This window comes from Vanessa tameamea, chromosome 9 (assembly GCF_037043105.1).
Source record: "Vanessa tameamea isolate UH-Manoa-2023 chromosome 9, ilVanTame1 primary haplotype, whole genome shotgun sequence".
NCBI classification, from domain to species: domain Eukaryota; kingdom Metazoa; phylum Arthropoda; class Insecta; order Lepidoptera; family Nymphalidae; genus Vanessa; species Vanessa tameamea.
The window spans coordinates 843,700-856,994 of NC_087317.1; the positions used below are offsets into that span (position 1 = coordinate 843,700).

The following is a 13,295-nucleotide window of genomic DNA, read 5'->3' on the forward strand; positions in this document are numbered from 1 at the left end:
TCTCTGTGAACACGCATATTTTTCTAAGATCTATATTGGTTTATCGTTAAGTGTTTTGAGGAAATAAATATATAAACCACGTGTGTAATCTAGATTTCTAGAACATTCAGATATCTGACTAAACCATTATCAAGTACAAAGCAAATAGGTTTGTCTACGGTATTTCCTGTCATGTACAGACGGGACAAAAAGTGGTATATATCTATGTACGCAAACAAACTTACAAAAGAAATTCTCTTAAAATCAACAAATAGTTAAGGCAACATTAACAAATTAGGACCGATTCTCAACCCTCAGATAATCACCATACAAGAATTGACGAGATAAGAAAGAAAGAACAGGTGCACCACGGAAAATGTAATGTAGGTTTAAACGTCAAATAACCGAATGTCAAAGCATTTGCTGTCCTTTTCTAATACACGTAACCTAATATGCGTGAATCTCGCTCATTCGCTAAAGTTCGCAACTAAAATCAACATATAACTATTACCTTCTTACCTGGTCATAGAAAAATGCGACCGTTTTATTTGTCCTTTTAACGGTCAGATAAGTTAATTATTCGTTGAGTTTTCGACGGTTGGACAATCAGCCTTTAGTAAACTAAATTATTAATAGTACATATTAACACGTTGTATCACTTCAACAGTTGAAATTTTAAGACTCGATCGAGGCACAGAATGAACAAATTACTTGGTGGGATAGGCCTAATCGCTCGAAGGCGAGAACATTTTTATTTTAAATTATTATTGGCATTAGTATGAATGAGTGAGTGACATTCGTGCTTTCGAGATATCTTAGTATTGCGTGAGATGATTACGAGTAAAGACAGCAAAATATATAGAAATTAGATTATATTTTTTTATAAATAAATACAAAATCATTTATTTGACGCCTTCGTGCGTAAATAGACATGTAGGGCTTTCGGCAAGCCCATATTATTTGTCATATATTCTACCGCCCAACAGTAATACTTGATATTGTTGTGTTCCGGTTTGAAAAGTGAGTTAGCAATTGTAAGTACAGGCACGAGGGGCATAACATCTTAGTTTCCAAGGTTGATAATGCCTTGGTGATGTAAGATATGCCGAATATTTCTAACACCATGGTCTATGGACGGTGATATCCATTCACCTAATTTAAAAAACAAGCAAAGAAAATATTTTTGGTTACTAACAGTATTTAAAACGGGATATTTACCATGTTTTTTATTTTTATTTGGTGGAGCTCGATATTTCGACATTATCTACGAATGTCTCGTGAACAAGACATCGTATAATAAAATAACCATGTTAATTTAAAACCTTAAATATTTTTGGTATTTTAATTTGTGTTATGAGAATCGAGTAACCACCAATAAGTCGATATAAAACATGACTATTGACATGACATGACAATGACATGGCATCAAGTGTACTCCAGCAAACATTTCGCTATATATGCACATAACATACATTTTTGTATGTCACCACTATGTTATTTACCTTATTTAAATTAAATCAACACGCTTAATGATTAATTCCTACCCTGAATGCGACTCGTTGATACCTCTATTATATAGATGAGGAAAGTCAGTATGAGATCTCGAAAGGTCTTCAAGGCGAGCTATAATATAACTTAGGCAGCTACGAGGCAGATGTCACTCACCTTAAACGTTTCAATTCTTTTATGCGATGCTCAGACTGTGTAATACCAGATATGGGTAGTGAATAAATATGTACAGAATTCCTGATAAATTTCGAGAACAATGGAACTATCGGTGACAACAAACAAAATATTGCTTTATTATGTACGCGAAGTTTTTTGATAAGAAAAATTACCTGTTTATTATCGAGGCATTGATTATATCCTTTTTTTATTACAAATTTTCATAAAATTTTTCGTCCATACTACGTACAGGAGAGAACATCTCTTGCAACCACTACATTTTTCGCCTCGTTAGCGATTGCTTTAATAAACTAATAGATCCATAATAATTACAAAGTAATTTTTCGTGAAATAGTCTAGATACATAATATTACTCATCGATTTATTTTTATTGCAACATCATTGGTTTTAAATGAGTAAAATTCAAACTATTATGAAGTCTGGAAGAGGATGAAAATTGAGTCACTACTCAAAAATTTTCATTTAAAAATGAAAATAGAGAAGCATATTGAATATTGACAGTAACCAAACATAATGTCATAAATATAAACAATTAGTTAAACATTAAGAATAAAAAAGTTCTGGCTATGAAAATGTCAAAAAAAATTCTGCCCAGAGAACTAATGGTTGTGTGTATGTGGATTTAGGACTAAGTAAGCATCACTGACACTTCACTTGAATGTGATTTTTATCAATCATATTAATTCACCAACTCCCATTGAGGCAGCTTAGTAAATAAGAGGATGTGTGCGACTCCACCTAGTATTGGGACATTTACATGCCGTTACTTTTGCAAATATATATTTCTTTTAAAAAAGTCTGCAATTATCATAAAATTTGAAACCAAAATTTACTAAAGTTATATAAAACATTTTCTTAATCACAGAGAATTAAAATGGACATTTTAGCATATGACTGTACATTAACGCAAACAATAACACTGGAATCTGTATGACACAATCACCTGAACATAGTTATTCTAAGAAAAACATAACAGAAGGTCATGTCCACAGATAATAAAACATCCAATAATGAAAATATGTTGCCACCTGTCAGTGTAATGGAATCCTCTCGCATGATTAATTACTTGACATTATGAACAGACCAGATATGGAAAAATTATATTCTTTGACTTTGGTATAAGTTAAATTTGATAGTCAGAGGAAATTAAGAAACTGCATTTAAATGATTTCTACTATAATTTCACATTAGTCTTTTTTCTGTGTCTGACTAGTATTGATCAACTACAGAGCTTTTGCTATAGATATGTCTCAAGCAAGTTATTTCTAACGCACTAGTGATAACTTAACTGTAACATACAAAAAAATCTTATGTAACAGAATCTGGAATTCAATTATAAATTTTTCAAACAAAAATACTTTTTTTAAATATATTAATTATAGTATTAAATGTAGTTAAAGACTATATTTTAATCTTTATAAACTAAATAAAAAATTGTATAGTTCTAAATTCCTTTAATAAAATTGCTATTGTTAAATCAATATCAGACCTATTAATTTAAAACATAAGCCACCAAACAAATTTGATATAAGTTTATATGAGAGAAAAATTGACAATTTTTAAATATCTTTACATAATATCTTAAGCCAAAGAGGTTTAATAAGGTTCATTTTAAAATCCTAGCTAATTGGTAATTTTATTAAACCAAATCTAGAAATAATTTAAAAAATTGTTACATTAAAGACTTGATTGATCTGAACCAGTAAGCAGCAAATAATGGATGCATTATTTTATATAATTAGCATAAATATTTTATTGCAAATATCCTTAGCCAACACCAACACAAGTCACATAACATCAGAACAATATTTAACATAGTTGACGACATAGTTAAATCGCATTAGTAATAGTTCTTAAAAAATAACATACATACTTTGTTTAATTTTTTTTAGTATACACAGTATCATACTCATATTTATTATATAAGTTTTATTAAAATAAAAAGTATGTATATTTTTTAAATAATAATATAATAAAACTAACCTCGCAAACAAGCAGTTAGATGGCACTCAGGAGCACTTGTGTTATAGGCAGGCTTCAACTGTCCTGTGAAAAACCATATCAAATGTTTGCATATCAAATCCATTAATATATCCCATATTAGTGTATAAAAAATAATTGCTCATAATTATTAAGCAGTCAAGGATACTACACTTGGACCCATGCCAGGTATCTTGTACTGAAGCGAGCAAAACTGAATATCATCGATGCAATTATGGTGCAAGCACGACGATGTCAAAATAATTCGAGAGATTAGTAAACAAATATGGGATGAAGGCCAAAAATTTATTACATAATACCGATTATAGACAAAGGTGTTAAAAACGTGCATAAAAAATCATGTGCAAGGCAAAAAAACTAAACGATGTTAGATATCAGATAACAGTGATAAGAGACTCACGAAACTTCTTCCTCGAAGGGGCATTTCACTCACAAACAATAAAAATGCACAGTTTTACACTAAAAATTAAAATTTGCTGAAAGAAACAATTTCACTCGTGTCACTACAATAGTACAATTTCTAAACAATTTTAATCCGTCTCACTCGCCGTTCTCAGCAGATAAACTTTGACAAAACTATTCTCCTTTCTAGAACAATCACATAAAAATTCCTTTCCATGCATGCCACACTAAGTATGGTTTTAGCTAGAAAAAAAAAATAAAAATAAATAATTTAATTCAGTATACCTTTAATAAATAATCTATTTATTAAAGTGAGCTTAAAAATAATTATTTAACGGACAAAAAAACTTAGAAAGCGTTATTTAGTACAATATTATAGTTAAAGTTAATCGTTTTTCTTGACGGTTTTATAGTTTTATACCATTGCCTTTTCGACAAACGATAAATTATAATAATAAATTATAATTATAATTGATAATGTTGAATTGGAGCTAAATTGCTAAAACGTGGTGTTTATATACTGCTTGGTTGGAGCAAAAAGCGTAAAGCAGAAAAAATGGCGAAAACATTAATATATATAATACGCTTTTGATCACCACTCTCTAAATTTACTAGCTGAATAATTGTGTTCTTTTGTATTTAGATGAATTTTCCCGAGTTAAAAACAATGATTAGCAATTACTATATAATAAAATGCAACCTTTACGAAAATATGTATTTTTATTATCTTGCGTCCTTGTTAATGTCAATTGTCAAATGTCATTTGTCAATCCTAATTCCTATGTAATGTAAATTGTAATGCATATTACTCTTTGCTTTGGTGCAGTAATTATATTCTCTCTGCTATTTAATGTGAATCAAGTACTTTAATTGTAAATTTCAGTTAAGTGTATTCTTACATGCGCATTACGAAAATTGTAATTCGTATAGACATCAATTTATTTTTGAATACGCTTCAAAATAGCATGGATTAATATTTTATGAAATTGATAAGTGTATTTGTTATGTACGATATGAAATATTGACTCAAGTTATCATAAAATTATCATCATGGAAAATGTTGTGATACAAAATAAATTAAAAATTTTGTTTGAAAAAATATCAGATCCTAAATATGTTATGAACAATTATTATGCAGATCACTTCTTTATTAAAATAAATTCTTCTGATCCAGGTTTGTAAAATATTATAATTTTTAATTTATAGATAATAATCTATTGTGCAATATTTTTAAAGTTACAGGCAAAAAATGTCAAACTGCCTCTTATTTATTTGTTTATTCAACTTGAAAAAAAAGTAGTTTCTATATGGAGTATTTTATATTAAGGTGTTTTGTATTTTGTTTATTATTTATTATTATTGAATATACTCATGCCTGAACTGAAATAAATTGTGTAAAAGTTTCACTGCATCGTTACCACATTTTTAATGCTAAACATCAATATGGAACTTGGCATGATTGCATTATTGTGGAAGAAATACTTTATAATATTGTGAAATTTCTTTTTAATAAATTTTATATCAAATATATAGTCTATTCGAATTGATTAAAAATAAGCTATTAAATAAGCTATATTGTGCACTACTAACTATACTAACATATCTTTATATATGACACAAAATTATTCCATTAAACTAATTGTCTCCATTTACATACAGTTTCATCGACAATTAAAATGCCATTTTTTGCAAAACCATAGGGAATATCATAGATTATTCAAGCTCTTGACCAATGATATTGCATCAATTCAATGTCAAATTTTGTTTATTGGACTTAAGTGCTCTTGTGATTGGAATAGTCAATAGGTATGTAGGGATCTATTTTAAATGTGATGATTACCTTCATTTAACTTATATTACAGCTTAATGGCCCACATCTTTGCATAGGTTTTTTTCCAAAATAATGAAAGTTGAAATAAAAAATAAGTTTAAAAAAACCAATCTATAAAATGCAGACAGACTAGTCAGCAGAATAGTCAGATTTTTCCATTTTTATCATAAAATTCAATTATTTTACTAGTTTCATCATGCCTAAATTATTTTGTACCAAAGTCTGGATACAATTTACTATATCATCTTTGAAGGTTATCATTATGGGTACAATTTTTGTGACTGATAAGTAAGTTATAATCTTTAATGGCGAGTTTCAGAGACCTTCAAGGAATATAATATTTTTACTTTATTCACTTAATTCTTTTCATTTTTGTTTTTTTTCTGTCGTATTTTTTTACTAATTGTTGTAGAAGGTTTTATGCAAATCAAAGCCTAATTTTTAAGATGATAAGAATCAGTTTGCTTAGATTGTAGTGTAGTTGGTAAATGGCATGTGTAGCTACATGTTTATGTTTTATGTCTCGCCCATATCAAACATTGCTGTTACATACATAATGGCATATTGTAATTGTAATTTGTTTGATTTGGATGAAATAAAATCACGCTCACATATGCCAATATGTAACAGACGTTTTCGCCACATAGTCGGTGTAGTGAATGATATATTATGTTAGCAGTGGTTGGAGATGACCAAAATTGTAAATGGGCAAGATCAGGCCCACCTATTCTAGAAATATAGTGAGAACCATATGTGCTGGAGGGTGGTCCATTTAATTATGCAATGTATGTTTTGTAAAGCATGAATGAATTGATTAGAAATTGTAATATGCACACAGCAGCACGCTTTTAATTAAAGCAAGTAATTACTTGCTTGAATTCATGCAAGTCGAGCAAGCAAGACCAGACTAGTATTTTTCTACTACTATTACTATTCTATTGGCATAAATGTTCAAAAAAGCCGTCAAAGAATGTTTGTTTTTTTGTAAAATAATAATCTCACTCAGTTTCATTTGCTATTTTCGTTTCCATGTTGAACAAATAACCTTAAAAACACACATAAAACTTAGATTTTTGTTTCAGATGTAACCTCTTTGAAGACATGGCCTTTATTGCCCGATTTAGTAATAGAAGCACTCAGTCACATGGAAAAATACCATAATACGGTGAAGGTGTTTCTCACAAGAATTTTAGGTGTGATTGTACAAGGAGAGGTACACTTTTCAAAAATATTTTCAAAAAAAGGTGACGAGATCGCCAAGTCATTCAATGAGATAAATTCACAGAACATGGATTCAAGCTTGAGAGTAGCCTACATGGAAGTAGCTCTCTCTCTTGTTAATCATAATCCTGGCATCGACTGGCTCTTGGAAAGTGGGGTCTGGAAAGATATACTCAGTCTGTGCAATGAAAATCGCACCGTTTTTGTTGTACGCCAAACCTATAAATTTGCATCTTTATTTCTCTGGAAATTAAACAGCATAGGAAACGATGTTAGTATCAAAGAGATACTGACTTTCATTTTAAAGCCGATTTCAAATCACGACTTTATTAGAATTGATTCCTTAACCTGTGAAGAAGAGGATGTTATTTGTAAGACACTCGAGCCAATGTTTCAAATACTGTTAGCGGTTGTGAGCTATGAAGATCATATCAAAACCCAAAATTACATAGTTGATTTTTTACTGAAAGATTTCAAAATGGTTCCATACTGCTACGTCATCATGGATAGGTTACGGAGAGAAGACATCATTCTACTTATTACGAAATTTCTATTTTGGATGACTATAGGGAAAATATTTCTTGTAAAACCCATGGCTCTCAACGTAGAATACAGTCGTGAAGATTTAATGGAACTCAGTGTCAACTATTTTAACACTATACAATTTCTAATTCAGCGTCGCTGTGCAACACTGATTTTTGATTTCTGCAATGCATGCAATTTGATATGGGGCTGTATTTGGAACAAACCAAAACCAGCGATGTGGGAGCTGGATGGTAGAAAAGTTGAATTACAGAAGCAACTGTTGGTGATTTGCCTCGTACCATCTGTAGTTTATGCAACTTATAAGAGACCATCGGCTGATAAACACGACGCTAGAGTTAACGATATTCTTGCGAAGATAATGGATTCATCTTGTGAACATACAGCACGAACTGCTTATGCCTTGAGAGATCTGATGATGCAGCTGGATATACAATCGATTACATTACAAAGTGTTAAGCGCTTGACTTGCTTAAAAGATAATTTGAATAATGAACAAGCAAATTTGGTATTCCAAACTCTATTCTACGTTTTGCAAGAGTATAATCCGATAAATGATAATGGAGAATTGAAGACTGAGGAAAATGATGAAGACGATCAAGAGAAAGTGCTCGTGATGACATACGTCTTGGACTCGTTGCTGTCGCTTGTTAAGAACTACAATATAAATTGGCAAGAGAGCCTCGAAATCCTATGTCTTTACAGCGTTGTTTTCAAAGTTTTGAAGAGACAGAATCTTACATGCAAGGTCAGTGATTAATTGATGGAAAGTGTATTTTTTTTAAAATCATTGCATTTAACAAGAATATAAATTTAGATTTTTGATTATTGATAGAAATGTTTGAACTCAGGAGTTGTGTTGCTGGTGGGTTACCAGCAACAAGCTAATGTAGTATTGCTGGGTTCAGACTTTAATAATTAGTAGGCCCAGGGGACCGGATTATTATGTCCCTTGAGCCTCTATCTTTATATCTTAAATTATCCGGTTGACGGCGTACTCAAAGTGTAGGAAGGTAATACATCTTACAGTGCCAAGTGTTTGGGGGAAAGTGACATTTTATCATACTCGTCTCTTTAATTCCTTTTTTTCTTATTCAGTTCGTAGTGACAGCATTAAACGTAATAACAATAACGGTTAAGAAGTTCCTCCCGCCAAACCTTTCTTTGCTGTTGGATGCAAAGCCTGGTTCGCCGATGCACGAGCTCGGGAAACTCATTTATATGAAGATGCACGACTTCCACTGGGAGGTGCGAGATTCAGCGCTCGAGCTGCTGTATGTCTGTACTGACATCTCATTCATAAGTAAGTTAAATCTTCTTTTGTTATATTTACGATATTCATGTGTATTTATATTAACACAAATATGTATGTAAACGAATTTAAGCATTACAAAAAAAAAAATGATGATGTCCTCCAGTAAACTTAGTAGCCTACTTATATCTCATACTATATTTATTTATCTAACATACAAAACAACTACAATTTTGTTTTTTTGTTCTTAGTTGAACTTAAATATATGAATAGTTTAAATATATACATATGTAATGACATCTGATTAATTATACTTATTACAGAGTTTCCTCCATTCCAAAAGCAAATTATCTCCAACGATCTAATAAACGTGGCGATGACGATGGTGCTGAACGACCACGAGTACTACGTGCACGTGTCCGCCCTCAAGTGCGTGGGCGCGGCCAGCAAGGTGTGCCCGCTGTGGGAACACCTCAAGGCGCAGTTCCCGGACGTACAGGTGCGACGGCTCAACCACATTATTTATATTAACATGACTCTGAAGACTTCATTTTATTATTCCACCATGGCTAGATACATAGGGACACAGGTTGTGTATGTTTGCCTTCACACCGACCATCGTGTGAACACAAATTGTCAACTTGAAAATTCAGTGTAGCTGGACAGGTCAAGAACTCAGTTAAGATCACTTGTCGCATCATTGTATCGACTCGCTCCTTCATTTTGCAAGTCGGATCTTATTTTTTTATTACGTTAAATAATAAATTACGTCCGTACTCGTATGTTTTCTCATTACATTATCCAAACGTTTATTCTTTGTTTCCAGGAGCAACTTCTTTCAATACTTTCTAATAATCCGGAGGGCATCGTTCGCAAAGAAGCCTGCAGTGTTCTTTGTGAGATTTATCAGAATGTGAAATTAAACTATAATTTTAAGGTTACTCTATATGATCATATGGTGTCTGCTGCGCTAAGTGACTTTCATTGGGAAGTTCAGTTGACTGCACTCAAATTCTGGAAGATTGTTATACAGTCGTTACTAAACGATCAAGGTATGCTTGATGGTACATTCCCTCCGGTGACATTCTCCAGAGAAACCCGGAAAATCGTCACATTAAATCAGACAGAAATCCAAAAACGTTTAATGAGAATCCTTGAAGAACTCGCGGCAATCGGATGCCTTACCGTTCTACTGAAATTGCTTCATGATGAGACCGAAGTGGAGATTATGGACACCGCTTTTACAATAGCTACGGAATTATTAGATATCCTCGATAGATATAAAGTTCCAAAAAGTTTGACTCCTAGCGAGAACGAACCGAAAAATGTTAACGATTTGCTTAATAAAATCAAACTGGATAACATTCACGTTGAAAATTGTGTCGTTGAAGAATCAGATAACTCTAAGAAAGCGGAAAATGTAATCGAAAGCATTTTAAAAGCCGACGACATCAATTTATTGGCAAATATATATGAAAGGCACATGAGTCTGCAGCCAAATGAACCAAACATAACAAGTGTAAGCCGGACGAAATTCCTAAGATTTGCATCGCCATTTTTATTTGTTTCTTTCATAAGAAGTAAAGATTTCAAAAAAATTATTGAACAAAAGCATAATTGGAAGCATGGTATCAAAAGTCTTTCATCGTTACTGGATGATGTTTTAGGTATATATGAAGTTAATGATGAGATTAACTCGTTAGATTGTTACTGAGATTATGTAAATTAGTAGATTAGTAGTTGGAATACAAAGAATATTTGAAAATATATTTTCTTGAATATTTTTTAGCCTTTGTTGAATGGTTTGATTTTTATAGTTATCCTAAATTTCCAAGATCTTATACAAATATTTATAGAAATAAATCTGAAATTACTTTCTACCATATATGTTCCAACATATTACCTCTATTTGCCAAAATCTTCACATCCTTACAGATGAATCTGCAGGTATATTTTTAAAATTTATAATATTGCTATAGATCAAATGGTCCATCTGATGGTAAGTGGTCATAGACCAATGTCTATAAGTAATGATAACCAACAATTTCTGAATGCCAATGCATGCAGGAGATAGTTAGGATGTTCATTTATTGCCAATGCAGTAAAAAATTGTTACATATTTCTTACATAATTAACTTACTAACCATGAAAGTAAATTTGATGTCACTTCAACCTGTAGTATCTCAAATTTTTTATCTCATCCTGTGAGTAAAAATAGAATGATCTATATATTTTATTTGGTTTGCTACCTCATATAATTCTCACTATTCAGTATGCAGTCTTGTTTATTTAAGATTTACACTATATGATTAATAATTCAGAGTCCTCAGGCATACACCTCTAGATACTCTATTATATAGCCTTCTGGTATCTAATCAAAAGCAAACACAATTTTAAAACTTTTTACTAATATTTCCTAACACTCCTGTGATTGGAGCTGTTTCTATGCTAGTGGAATAGATATTGATTGCACATAAGCTTACCCTTACTAAAAAATGGTATCAGAACTAGAAAACTTTGATAAACATGGTAATCATAACTCAGATATCATTTTGAACCATTAAATCTTAAGTAAAAAGAAAAATTGATTGTAATATTTTAATCACTAATTTAATATACATACACTAAAATTAAAAATCATTTCTATGTCTAATCAATTTCTATAACAGCACCAACTTTAGTTAAAGCCTCTTTTAATTTTTCGGCTTCATCTTTAGAAATGTCAGCCTTAACAACTGTAGGTACACTCTCCACAAACTTCTTGGCTTGCACTAAATTGTATCCTTCTAGAAGACTCTTGACTTCTTTGATCAGTGCCACCTTCTGTTTGTCATCGAATTTGGTCATTTTAACCTGTAAGCATAGGAAAGTATATTACTTTTAACATTGAAAAGACTTTCCGGCAAATATCTTGATCACTTTTCTAGTAGGAGAAACTTTGAATATTCATTGTAACATATGAATTTCCCATCAAAAATGGTCAAATAAATCTATAAATCTGTTAAAACTATACTACCTCTTTGGAAACTGTAAATGGTTAGATAAATTGATTTCCAACAAAAAAAATTGGTGGAATGTATGTCAATGGTAAATATATTTGCAAGTTACTGTAGGTATGTAAAGAAAAAAATATTATGTTTAGGTACAATTCTGAAATTATATTAAAATCAAAAGCAACATCTAATATAGCTAAAAATAATATCTAAGTATTCACTACAAAAACAAACTAGATGATTTTATATTAATATTTTAGGCTCAAAGATTCTTATAAATATTTTCTGAATCAAATTAGTGTACATACTGTAAAGCTTGTCTTCACAGCCTTTGGTGTAGCTTCCTCCTCTTCTTGTTGAGGTGCTACCATGCCAGCAAAACCTCCCATTGGCATTACTGGTGCATCGGGAAGATTCAACCTCTTTTTCAAAACTTGACTAAGTTCTGACACTTCCAGTAAGTTTAGAGTTGTTATTTCTGATACTATTTTTTCAATTTTAGCAGAGACTGGTTTGTCTACACCTTCGGGAGGCGGTATAGTAAGAGGATTTATTGCTTCCGCCACCTCTTGATGTAGGACGGTGCTGAAAACATTTACATTACTCAGGTACCAAAGAATTACTTGCTATTAATAACATAGCCGTACAATTTACAAGGAAGATATGAATTTATGTAATTCATTGAACAGTTAATTTAGAGTTTATCAAGTCAATCGAATAATTGTTTGATTATTAAGCAATACATAACCTATAAATAGGATTTCTATATACCATCGCGAGAATAAACGCCACTGACGTGAGGGAAGTGATCTTAATAATCTGATGCTATTCATAATGGCTTAATTGAATAATATATTAATTGTTTAATAAATGTATTTCTAATTATTGATCTTCTTGACACCGCCTGCTTTTTCCAAATTTTATTAACTTTTTCTACTCATTTACCAAAATGGCAAAATAGCAACACTAACAAGAGTCAAGAACCACTGCAAGTAGGCTTGCCACTTCTAAAAAATTAGGAAATAAGAAACATGTGCTAACGGCCCAAGACATATTTTAAGTAATATTTTCTAAAGTTCTCTACTTTGTTATGTTTATAATTTAAAATTGCTCTAATATTGTTTAAATGAAATTTATTTCTACCGCTAGGCTGTAATGTTTTTCTATTTTAATTGTTTAATAGTCTTTTGTAGGTATATGTAAAAAACAATTAAGCCACAAAATATATTTTTCTTGCCCCTCAATTATATAATTATACATACATAATTATTTATAAATCAATATAAAAACATATGTTGGTGTTTGATAAACTATTATGCTTATTCAAAACTATTTAATCACTTATTAATAATTGACTTATATTTTATCATCAATATAATTGTATAAT

The 13,295-nt window shown here is 31.0% G+C and overlaps 3 protein-coding genes across 3 annotated transcripts in view; 1 reads left to right on the plus strand and 2 right to left on the minus strand.

The window, feature by feature from the left end:
- Stv (starvin) overlaps positions 1-4,242 on the minus strand; it is a 29,371-nt gene extending 25,129 nt beyond the window's left edge. The window contains exon 1 of the mRNA XM_064215925.1: positions 4,067-4,242. Within this exon, the coding sequence (XP_064071995.1) occupies positions 4,067-4,090 (24 nt within the window). The 5' untranslated portion in view covers positions 4,091-4,242. The remainder of the gene's footprint in view (positions 1-4,066) is intronic.
- The window catches only part of LOC113402857 (uncharacterized), a 95,373-nt gene extending 84,655 nt beyond the window's left edge, over positions 1-10,718 (plus strand). Inside the window, exons 2-6 of the mRNA XM_026643201.2 lie at positions 5,079-5,242; positions 6,982-8,411; positions 8,762-8,966; positions 9,239-9,414; positions 9,742-10,718. Of these exons, the coding sequence (XP_026498986.2) occupies positions 5,119-5,242; positions 6,982-8,411; positions 8,762-8,966; positions 9,239-9,414; positions 9,742-10,629 (2,823 nt within the window). The 5' untranslated portion in view covers positions 5,079-5,118 and the 3' untranslated portion in view covers positions 10,630-10,718. The remainder of the gene's footprint in view (positions 1-5,078; positions 5,243-6,981; positions 8,412-8,761; positions 8,967-9,238; positions 9,415-9,741) is intronic.
- A 781-nt stretch (positions 10,719-11,499) lies between these two features.
- Positions 11,500-12,858, minus strand: LOC113402852 (uncharacterized). The gene is made up of 3 exons (XM_026643189.2): positions 12,680-12,858; positions 12,217-12,493; positions 11,500-11,768 (listed from the first exon to the last, which is right to left on the minus strand). Exons 1-3 carry the CDS (start codon positions 12,739-12,741, stop codon positions 11,565-11,567), a joined length of 543 nt encoding a protein of 180 aa, XP_026498974.1. The 5' UTR covers positions 12,742-12,858; the 3' UTR covers positions 11,500-11,564.
- Between the last annotated feature and the right edge of the window lie 437 nt (positions 12,859-13,295).

Excerpts from the sequence above, each read along its gene's own strand:
- LOC113402852 (XM_026643189.2), bottom strand. The coding sequence starts at position 12,741 with ATGAATAGCATCAGATTATTAAGATCACTTCCCTCACGTCAGTGGCGT. Across the intron at positions 12,494-12,679 it reads TGGCGTTTATTCTCGCGATG|CACCGTCCTACATCAAGAGG; the intron begins GTATATAGAAAT and ends AAATGTTTTCAG. Across the intron at positions 11,769-12,216 it reads CTGTGAAGACAAGCTTTACA|GTTAAAATGACCAAATTCGA; the intron begins GTATGTACACTA and ends CTATGCTTACAG.